Source organism: Copadichromis virginalis, linkage group LG19, assembly GCF_057382275.1.
Source record: "Copadichromis virginalis isolate Kocher_CV1m ecotype Utaka linkage group LG19, C_Virginalis_male_GT1.1, whole genome shotgun sequence".
Classification (NCBI taxonomy): domain Eukaryota; kingdom Metazoa; phylum Chordata; class Actinopteri; order Cichliformes; family Cichlidae; genus Copadichromis; species Copadichromis virginalis.
This window is the reverse complement of record NC_140636.1, coordinates 26,614,638-26,626,281: the sequence shown is the minus strand read 5'-3', so window position 1 is coordinate 26,626,281 and position 11,644 is coordinate 26,614,638. Positions and strand designations below refer to the sequence as shown.

The following is an 11,644-nucleotide window of genomic DNA, read 5'->3' as shown; positions in this document are numbered from 1 at the left end:
AATTAAAAGTTCGGCAATGTTCTCTCCAGTGCTGAGACTTTTTTTGGGATAAAATCATGACACCCTTTTATTTTTCCAAACTAATAATGAGTGCAGCGATTTCACCCAACTTTGGCCTGGTTTCGCACTAACAGAGAGTCACTTAGGTAAAGTATAGCACATTTGCCGAGGATTTGCGACCTGCTGACGCACAGTTGTAAGGGAATCAACGCATTTCTTTTAAATTTTTTTTATTTTGCGCTTAAAATGAGTGGCAAACACTAGGTGCTGTAAACTAAGTTGGATAACGATGAACGGTTGGCCCAAACATGGCCTACATGTGCAGTTTTCTATTGGTTAAATTACATTTATACTAAACTCAAGGTGGGTCTGGCTACCGGAACACAGACACCACCCTGTATGATACAGATGTTGGTTGTTTTGGGACATTTGGTGTCCACATTTAATCACAATCAGCACTTAGACTTTAAACTATAACAGCTCAAGTCTCCACACACCTGAGCCTTAAGACACAGATGAGGTGTGTCTGCTGTCTCGTCAACAATCAGCTTCAAAAATAGGATACAGTGCTGTTATTTAAATAGTTACAAGTGTACAATTCTGACCACGTGCTTGATTTGCAGGCTGCTTGCAGAGTGATTTATATTATCAAAATGTATACAATTAAATATTAATTTCATTAATGTGAACAAGCTTCCATCTCACAATTCGGCCCTAATAATCCAACACCCTTCAAGCACGCTGTTGTTCAACCTCTCCTTAAAAAGCCTAATCTAGATCCATCCCTACTCTCTAACTATAGGCCCATTTCCAACCTCCCTTTTCTGTCTAAAGTACTGGAACGAGCCGCCCTCACGCAGCTCCAGCTATTTCTTGACAATAACAATCTCTATGAGAAGTTCCAGTCTGGTTTTAGAGCTCGGCATAGCACAGAAACCGCCCTTCTGAGAGTTTTTAATGATTTGCTTTTAACTGTTGACTCTGGTTGTGCTGCTGTCTTAGTAACCCTGGACCTGACAGCAGCCTTCGACACTGTTGATCACAACATACTGCTATCCCGCCTTCAACATTGTGTCGGTTTAAAGGGCACTGTCTTAAAGTTTTTCCAGTCCTATTTGAATAATAGGAGTTTTTCTGTTCACCTTGGTGAACTGTCATCTCCCAGAGCTCCTTTAACCTGTGGCGTACCTCAGGGGTCCATACTAGGCCCCCTGTTGTTTATTCTGTACTTGCTCCCTCTGGGCGATGTGCTCCGTAAACATAATGTGTCCTTCCACATCTTTGCCGATGATATTCAGATCTACCTCCCTCTGAGGTTGAACTGCAATGTTTCTTTGCAGCCGCTACTCTCCTGCTTGTCTGACATTAAGACTTGGATGACTCTTAACTTCTTACACCTTAATGAAAGCAAAACTGAAGTCATTGTGTTTGGGCTTCCTAAAGATCCCAACTTCTCTCTTGACTTTTTGGGACCCCTAACCTCCGATTGCACTTCTTCCATTAAGAGTCTTGGTGTTATTTTTGACAATGCTTTTAAACTTGATAAACAAATCAGCTCTGTAGTTAAGGGATCTTTTTATCATTTGCGGATTTTAGCCAAAGTCAAGTCTTACCTTTGCAGGAACGATCTAGAAAGAGTGGTCCATGCTTTTATTACTTCACGGCTAGACTACTGCAATTCCCTCTATGCTGGCCTAGATCGTTCCTGTCTACATCGCCTTCAACTGGTGCAGAACGCTGCCGCTCGCCTGTTGACCGGTTCAAAAAAAAGAGACCACATCACTCCGGTTCTCTGCTCTCTCCACTGGCTCCCAGTTGCCTTTAGGATTGATTTTAAAATCTTATTGCTGGCTTTTAAGGTTTTAAATGGCACTGCACCTTCTTACCTGTCAAAACTCCTTAGTACTTATCACCCCAGGAGATCTTTGAGGTCAGCCGACCTGATGCTTTTAGATGTTCCCAGGTATAAATTAAAGACAAAGGGAGAGAGGGCGTTTGCTGTGGCGGCACCCAGACTGTGGAACAGTTTACCTCCTCACGTCAGACTCTCCAAAAGCCTAGAAACTTTTAAAACCGCTCTTAAAACTCACCTCTTTTCATTGGCTTTTAGAAAGGTTTAATTTATTTGTTTTATATATTTTTATTTTATTTTTATCAGCGAGGTGTTATTACGAAATTGTGTTCTATTGTATTTTTATCTGTATTTACTGTACAGCACTTTGGTCAGCCTTGGTTGTTTTTAAATGTGCTCTATAAATAAACTTGACTTGACTTGACTAATAAGTTTTTCTTATCTCTGTTTTTATGTTCTTGCCTTTCGTTGCTTGTCGTAATGGCTGAATTTCAGTTAGTCTCTTTAATTTTACACACAATTTACACACAGACTAAATAAAGATTCCTTTACAGTAACTATAATGTGGTTTGCTGAAAACGAATATATATATATATATAGCCTATAATATATATTTTGTTGGAGTGATGAATCGAAACACAGAATTAGCACACAGTAAATTTAATATTTTACCCTTGAAATTCTGGTTCATACATTGAAGTGGATATTTTAATTCTCACAACGTACAAATTATGTAAACCAAATACAAACTCAGCTCGGAAGTATTCACAGTTACAAATATGGCTCATTCTACTGTAACGATAAACTCAAGTCAGCAGCAGCATTTTGAGGGGTCTGACTCTGAGACATGTACATTTTTAAAACATGAGCCCACTTTCCAAACTGCAGGCGTGTAACAGAAAATAGGTAACATGTAGCAGAAGAGTCTAGACTAGCTGTAACAAACCAGAAAGAAATGCTGTTAATGGACAGTCTAGTTAGTCTTTGTTCACAGTATTTATAAGTAGTTCAAGTCCTTTTTATATATATAACTAAATCTATATCTTCCTACTTAGATAGACAGATATAGATATATATATACACTCACTGGGCACTTTATTAGATACACCTTGCTAGTGCTGGGTTAGGCCTCATTTGGTCTTTAGATTCAACAAAGTGCTGGAAACATTTTGGGCCATACTGACGTGAGAGCATCACACAGCTGCTGCAGATTTGTTGGTTGCACATCCAATGATGCTAATCTTTTATTCCACTACATCAAAAGCTTCTCTACTGGAATGTGACCAGAGGGCATTTAAGTACAGTGAACTAATTGTTATGTTCAAGGAATCAGTTTGAGATGATTTCAGTTTTCTGACACGGCATGTTATTTTCTGGACACAGCCACCAGAAGATGGTCATAAAAGGATGGATGTCGTCAGTAGCAATATTCAGGTGGTAATTAAACAATGCGCAGTGTGCCAAAAAAAGCGTAAGACCACCATGACCAGGCTAAATTGTTGATATAATGGAGGAATGATTCATGTTTTTATCTTTCTTACTCCAAATTCTGATGCTACCATGTGAATCTCACAAAACTCATCAGATTAGGCAACATTTTGGCACGGCATGTGGTCTTCTGCTGAGGTATGATGCATACTTCAAGGCGTAACATCTGCGCATTCAGATATATGCTTTTTGGTTCTAATTAGTGGCTATTTGAGTTGCTGTTGCCTTCCTGTCAGCTCAAAGCAGTCTGACCAGTATCCTCTGACTTCTGGCATCAACAAGGCATTTTTACCTAGAGAACTGCTGCTCACTGGATATTTTCTTTGCTTTTCTTTTTCTCTGGACCATTCTCTGTAAATCTCAATAGATCAGCAGTTTTGGAAATACTCACACCAGCCCAACCCTAAAACCAATAACCATAGTCATTTGAATCTCCCTTCTTCCCCATTTTAATGCTCACTTTGAGCTTCAGAAGATTATCATCTATGTGTCTAAATGTACCGAACTGGCTAAATAGACTAACCAGTTGAACTTGTGTATCTAAAAGAGCGCCCAGTGAGTGTATGCTTTTTTTCTTCTTCATAGGCACACACATAAAGCTTTCAGATACCTGATTTCAACTATATAAGCAACAAGAATAAATCACTTCACTAAAAATAGAAAAATAACAGCCAAGTCAAACATCATTAAAATACAGGGAGCAGTTTGCGTTAACATTCCTCAGCACTGACAGCCAAAACATGCGGCGTGTATATTAGTAAGATGAGAAAAAAAAACTTCATAATGCCTCAAAACATATACAAAAAAGTAACCAACCAATCACAAATGAGTGTGTTTACATATATATATATAAATAATCCATCCTCCCTTTGACTGCTCATATTTATCTTGTCAAATAAAAAAAGATGTTCTTTACAGAGCCAGGCCAGCTGTTACCCCCTGTTTTCACTTTCTATGCTTCTGCAGAGTATAGCTTCACATTTACTGTAGAAAAGTGGTATCCACATTCTCATCTCCTTCTTAGGAAGAACTCGTATAAGTGCATTTCCCTAAATGTCAAATGTCAATGGCAACTGATTCCTGTTCACATCTTTTTTGATGGGAAAGATTCCCCAGCCAAAGCTTGAGAACATTCCCATCATTGGAGAATTCCCAGTTGCATGAAAGGGGCTAATGTTAACTGGACTGTTGTCAGCCGACCTTACTAATTACAGTTACTGCATCCTGACTTTGAAATCATTTGACTACAAAAATTAAAAAACAACAACAACATTTTTTCCATATTTTATGACTAGGAGACAGCAAGGTGGTGCAGTGGTTTCCATTTTTGCCTCATAGAAAGAAGTTCCTTGGATTAAAGTCCACTGGCTACCTGGGCCCTTTCTGTATGAAGCTTGTATGTTCTCTCTGGATACTCCAGCTTACTCCCAGAGATATGTATGGGGTTAGGTTAATTGGTGATTTTAAACTTGCCATGAGTGTAAATGGTTAGACTGGTGACCTGTACTGGGTTTACCCTGTCTTTTTGTCCTATGACACAGCCGGAATAGGTTCCAACACTCGCCCCGGCAACTGGATAAGCACAAGGTGGATGCATGAATGTGTCTTTACATATAAATAAAACACAATAATGACATTTTTGATGAATAAATATTATGTACTTCCCTTTCGTGACACTAAATCGTTGACGAAATGTAAGGATCACACTCCACAGGACAGTAGGAGAAATCCACAAAGATAGAAGGGAGAAACTGTGAAAATGATGTTGTGAAATTATCTGAAGAATCACTGGGATGACGGATGTTGTTAGACTGCATCAATGAGTTAAAGCTGCTTTGAGAAAAAGGATGCTTGAGGGAACTGATTTCTGTTGTGTGAGAAGGTAAAACAGCGGAAGAAGATATACTGCTTAAGTCAGAGAAGGAAGCGGGGATCTGATGGTGCTGCAGAAAATGATGCAAGGTTTTCTGTTCATCCTTGGGCTGTGACTGAGATGGCTCGCTGGCTCCACCTAGCTGCAACTTAGCATCATTGACGTTAGCTGTCTGCCAGTCGTACTGGTCACAGGAGAGGTGCACAAGAGGCCCGGGAGTATTCTGGAGCGGTCTGGATAACATGACACTGGAGTAATCTGAGCAGCAGGGGGAAAGATCAGTTGCAGACCTTCTGGTTAATGTTTTCCCTGATCTACTAATGTCAAGTGGAGACCGGAGACTGGAATATGTTCGCAGATTACAGACACCCTGATAGCTGTGGTCCTGATCCAGGCTGGAGTTCTCCAGCTCACCAAGCACAATGACTTCAGAGTATTTGACTGCAGGCTTCTCCGGCAGCACAAGAGGATTCATACTCTGTGGGGGGGAAAAGCAATGAAGTCAGACATGCTATCTCTATTCCAAGCTCTTTGCACTGCCACTGCTAAGCACCGTACTTTAGAATTTTAAAACAGAACGAACAAGAACTGTAAAAATGGCAAAAAAGCACAGACTGCTTTCTCTGTCTGAATTCTGAATTCACAAGTGACCAACCAGAGAGTTTATCAGCTTGGCTCCAATGACCCACTTTGGGAGACAGCCTCAAGTGGCCATCTGAGGAATTGCAGTTCTTGGCACTTTGCATTATGTGGCTTGGTTCCCACTGACAGTAGCCTTAAAATGGATCGACAACGGGTATTTTCACTTTCAACTAATTGGGCAGCATATTTTTTTTCTCATCAAACATTATTTAACACCCGTGATTTGCTTTACAGTATTTGCAGCCACAGATTGGTACAATAAAGTCTGCCCTTTTGAATAGCGGTAAGCTCCATAGAACAAACAGAACAAATGTCAGGCTTTTGCAACTCAAACAATACATGAAAGAAGGATCAATTGATTATTGGTTTTATTGTGATTGGCTGAAAAAACCTGATTTACCTCCAAGGTAGTTTTAGGGGCCCAGTGGGACAAGCTACTGTTGGAAGGATCAGGGACATCTTTACACAGCTTCTCTTTCACACTAAACATCACAGAAAATATAAATAAATAAGTAAATAAAAAACGTAAAAATTCATCTCAAGGCTTTGCATGCAATAGCTATATGTTTGTATAAGATAGATATTTAAATGGATATCTTACATTCCATGCTGTACTAGGCAGGCCATCAGTATCAGTGCCAATATCGTCAGCACGAGTGGAACAACCACATACATCACTACCGAGATGTCCTCAGAGCCTTCAAAAACACATAAAGTTGTTAAATATAAAGGTGTGTGTGTGTTTTATGCTTTCTTTTTTTTTTACTTTTAAGGTTCATTTAAGTTTGTCCTCACGTATGTGCACATTAGCCATGGTCCCAGTTTCTCCGGCACCAGCCTCAGTATTGGCCAGCATGACGATGGCGTAGTTACCGGGTGACAGATTCTGCAGCGTGTAGCTGCGAGCGTGACCAGGCACAAAAACACCTAAATAAACATGAGAAGCTATAATTGGCAAAATGTGATAAGGCAGGCGATCCATCAAGTCATAACAAATGGAAGGAAAAACAAACATCAAGCCTTTTACCCCTTTTCTCTCGGTTAACTTCATCCTCAAAGGAAAACAAAGACAAGTCGGTCTAACCTTGCACTTCCAAAAGGATTGCTTTTAATAAAGCGGTGTTTAAAAAAAAATGCATGATGTTTTTAATCTGTAGTTTTTCATCTATGCTTCACATATCCTTTTGCATCGTAGCGTGTTTTTTATGAGTCTGAGGACATGAAGTGGCTCAGACTGCTGCATAGTAAAGGTTTAGTATTGTTAGTCGTGTTTCTGCTGTGTAAATTCGAGAGTGGCTGTTTCGTGATTATGGTAGTTTACAGTACTGTGAAAAAGTCTTACCCCTCATTTCTTTTTATTTTGCTACCAAAACGGGAAGCAGGTGCACCAATTTATTGAAACATATGCAAACAGACATGGAAATACAGTATCTATGTAAATGTTGAGGTCGGGGCTCTGGGGAAGCCACTATGAGGGGGGGGGGGGGGGTTTCTATCCAAGAATGTTTATATTGCACTGGCAGTGTGAGGTTTTTTTTTCTCATATTGACAAAATGAAGACACCTAATCAGATGCTTTCCAGGCAGATCAAAATCTGACTTTAAGTTTCTGTGTAATTTCATCAATCTCGTTGAGATTGGGCTAAAATACAGCCTCAACCCGTGACAGAGCCTCCTGTGTTTTACAGATGATTGTTGACACTCACTGTTATACCTCTCCTGAACTTCTTAATATGATTTGATGACCAGTTGAACCGAAACTAATACCGCTCATCTCCTGTAGATAGCATTTGGTTTTTTGGCCTGCCACATCTTCTTTTGTCCTTCCTTTGTCCAGCTGCCTCAAATGCCCAAGGACACACTGCACATCATGCCAGAATATGCAAAGGTTTCTCTCCCACTCTCCTTTTTCTGAGAATATGCAAAAGTTTCAGCTAATACCTCTTAGGAGATCACCTTGTTGGTGCAAAGAAATTATTTTATGACTGTGTTTTCTTTGGCATTGTTTTTTTACATTCAAATAACGAAATGGGGAAAAAAGCATTAAATGGCTTGAGAAACAATACCAAAAAGAAATTAATATAAAAAAAAAACATAGGACCGAACTTAAAATTTGTAAAAAGCAGCCAATTTGCAGCCAAATATGGAGAACTATTGCTCAGGACCACGTTCTTTTTTTGTACAATGAAGTACTCATAAACTGCTGACTCATTTCTACAGGGATGAAGTTGTTAAAAATAACAAGTATAGGGTCTTTACAATATAAAGCACCTGTGAAGCTGGAGTCTGCCACAGCGGTGATTTGACTAAATGTCTGCATGCTAACGTGCTAATGGTGACAATAAAAACATCCCGATGTTTAGTAGGTTTAGTATTTGCACAAACCAAAGTAATGCAAAAATGATCACCCTGATGGTTGATATGCTGTTACATTTCACAACATTTTTTACTATTATAGTTTGGAAATGTCACTAAAAATGTGCCAAGTTCATGAAAAAGTCTGCCATTATCAGTAAATCTATGTTTGCCAAGTAGATGCTGGATGTTAAACTGAAACACAATTGCAGCTTGTTGGAGTGAAATGAAACAAAAATCAGATACTATGTAAGGCCATTTTCATCTTGTTGCTGATCACTTTTGTGCGGCTGTGTATAAAGTAAAGGTGTGTCTTCATATGTGTGTCAGGGACTCACTCCTTGCGGGCTGGTCTCTGGTTCTGTAGTACAGAGTGTAGTTACGGAGGAAACCACGAAGAAGCTCCACAGGTACAGGACTCCAGGTGAGCTCCACCATGCCGCCTGAGATCTGCTGCACTTTTACGTCAATACCAGCTGAGGGTGCTGTGCGGACAGAAACGAAAGCAGGCAGTGCGATGATGGCGATGATAACTAAACCACATGTTGTAAGAAAAAGGCTATACCCTTATTTCCCAACACCATCCAATCTGATTAAATTGTTTGCACCAGGAAACTGAGATGATATCATCTTGCCCACGAGTAGGTGACCTCCTTCCGTGACAGTGTGCAGCATTTCTATTCTTTTAAAGCTCTTTGAGTGTTCAGATAGAGTATAAGAACCAGTCCATTTACCCCTGTTCAGCATCTTGAGACAATGTCCCTCATTTTGACTGGCTCTGCAGAACATGCACTTTTCTAATGTCTGCCTTTTTATTATAATGAAATCAAGTTTTAGCCTATCTAATGTGAAGCCAATCAGTGAAAGTTGCAAATTACCATAAAGTCACAAGCTTTGCAGATTTTAATGAATCTGATGGAAACTCTATTTTCAGAAAAACAGAGTTTTTGTCCTTTTTGCTATTGTTATTTTTCTAATTTTGCACGAAGGGAAAATGTGAAATGAAGTGTGCATGCCATAAAATTGTAAGCCAAAGCTACATTCAAATATAACACATCTGCCTACATCCAAAAACTGTTTGCACATTGTTGTTGCTATGCATTTAGTTTGTTGGGGTCTAATCACCCTATCTATATGTAAAGATGGACTGGGAGATTTTTATTTATTTATTTTTAATGAAAAATATGCTGTGTTGAGCTCACTAGATCACTGTCATGACTTAATCAGCACCAACACAGATTCAGCCAACAAAAACAAGAATTAAAACGGCAGCTAAAAGTGACTTGTTTGTGTTGCAATTAGCCTTACCATCCTTATCAGCAATGGCGTGATGATGGTTTTCATGACATACAACACGAAGTCATTGGCTTTCATAATGCACAGAGATTATACTGCAACTCATCTTAAGCATCAATGCTGCCATTCAACTATTTATATATATTTCTACTATTCATTCATTGTCCACATGAATTGCACAATTTTGTAAAAGAGTCTACTTCAGTTGTTAGTTGGATTACTTTGAATATTAGGAACTAATTTGCAAGAACATTTTTAAGAGGTGGAGCTTGAGCCAACTTGAAATTCGCCCTTGTATCTGCGAAATTATTCGTTTAAAAAAAGAAAAAGTTCATCTTTAACAGACGACCTTGAGAGTCACACGCACGATGGGGAAATTGTGAAGCATTGTGTATTTTATTTTTCTTACTGTATTTTTCACAGTAAGAAAAATACACAACCCTCAAAAGCCAAATAACAATCACATCGAGGTTGAAAGGCTACTTTAAAGCTCAGCATGAAACAACTGCAGTGTTGCACAGACTACATACTTCCTTGCCGTGTGTACGTGTAGAGCGTTGTGTTTTTCCCCGCTCCTCGTTCGCCATACACGGCTCTCACAGAAACAGCATAACGCTCCATTGGCTTTAATCCCTCTGAAAAGAGATCAAACGTGAAATACACTTTACTTCTCTGCTCTGTGTCTTCCTCATAAATCATCATCTTGATAAGTGGATATTAAGATTGATGGCGCCGCAGTTTTAAACAGGCAGAGTTGTATTTTACAGGATTACCTGTGATAACCAGCGATGTCTGGTAGCGATTCAGCTCTTCCCAGTATAGCGTGCTGCTATTTTTCTCTCTCACCGCAAACCACTCCACCACATAGCTGCTCACAGATGCATCAGTTGGAGCCACCCACCGGACCTCCAAGCTACTGTCGTTCAGAGGAGTTGCAGTAATGTGGCATGGGGATGGTGACTCTGTGGAGCGAGGAGGAACAAGATGACTACCACGGGATTTAAAAAACAATTGTTAGTGCATTAAATTTTTTTTCTGGCGTCTCTTGTTTGATATTGGTCCCTTATAATGTCATAAATTACCAAAAGTCAGATTAAACAATGGTGTCGGTAAATAATGGTGTATCTGCACCATTATTAGTACAGTTTGCTGTCTAATTTGTTCACAGGATTTCTTTTAGTGTAATACCTGCCCTTCTGCCAATGAAAGATCTCTTTATGACTGGCAAATTAACTTTTAACAAATGCGGATGACAAATGCACCAAAAGGCTTTGAAAGGTTCAAAGACCTTCTTTGGGCCCTGTCATGCTTTGCTCCTCAAAAGAACTTTGTCTGCTGTTTCTTTTAAACATGGATAATAACACACTATTCAGTCTTTCCTTTATACTGTTTATATTGTGTCATGTTTATATTATATAAACTCTGTGTTTTTAAAAGTCCTATACAAATAGTTATTATTTTTATTATTATTATTTTGTAGTAAGAATCAGCCGCATGACATCTGGCGTGTCACGTTATTAAGTATTTTTGTTTCCTGAATTCAGGTTCAGGTCAGGCAGGCTGTTCCTCCCACTCACATCCTCCAGGTTACACTGTCAGTGTCCATATGGGCTCTGAAGTCCCCAAGTAGGACAAGTAAGTCTCCGGCTGTGGCACATTTCAGCACTCCAGTCAGGGACCTGAAGAAGGCAAGGTACTCTGCTCGACTGACCCAAAGGCGCAGGGAATCAACCTTCTCGTTTAGTGAGGAAAACCCCAACGTGCAGTCGTTGAACTATATATACCCACCAGAGTCCAACCCCTCTTTAGCAGACTGGTTCCTGAACCCAAGTTGTGGGTTGAAGTGAGCCCAACTATATCTAGCTGGTATCACTTGGCCTCAAGTACTAGGCTCAGGCTAAAGAGGGGACATTCCATCTATACAAGTCCAATTTCAGCAACTGAGAATCAGATTGTCAAGTCTTTGACAGCTGCCTAATCCCTTAGTTATACTTCAATAGGCTCAGGCTGCTCCAGTGATGCACTGAAGCCCCCCCTCCGTGTTTACGCACAACAATTGCATTAATTGTTGGCGATTGTTAAACTCTGTTGCTCTCTTCCAGAATGTGTCTTTTGTCCTCCCCTCTGCTCTCTTCTCTT

At 39.7% G+C, this 11,644-nt stretch overlaps 1 protein-coding gene across 1 annotated transcript in view; it reads right to left on the bottom strand.

Annotated features, from left to right (window-relative positions):
* Nucleotides 1-2,502: 2,502 nt before the first annotated feature.
* The window catches only part of LOC146686279 (interleukin-31 receptor subunit alpha), a 20,675-nt gene continuing 11,533 nt past the window's right edge, over nt 2,503-11,644 (bottom strand). Inside the window, exons 9-15 of the mRNA XM_085441070.1 lie at nt 10,279-10,467; nt 10,036-10,140; nt 8,548-8,694; nt 6,651-6,782; nt 6,457-6,553; nt 6,256-6,337; nt 2,503-5,691 (exon numbers count right to left, since the gene is read on the bottom strand). Coding sequence (XP_085297196.1) covers nt 5,017-5,691; nt 6,256-6,337; nt 6,457-6,553; nt 6,651-6,782; nt 8,548-8,694; nt 10,036-10,140; nt 10,279-10,467 — 1,427 coding nt within the window. The 3' untranslated portion in view covers nt 2,503-5,016. The remainder of the gene's footprint in view (nt 5,692-6,255; nt 6,338-6,456; nt 6,554-6,650; nt 6,783-8,547; nt 8,695-10,035; nt 10,141-10,278; nt 10,468-11,644) is intronic.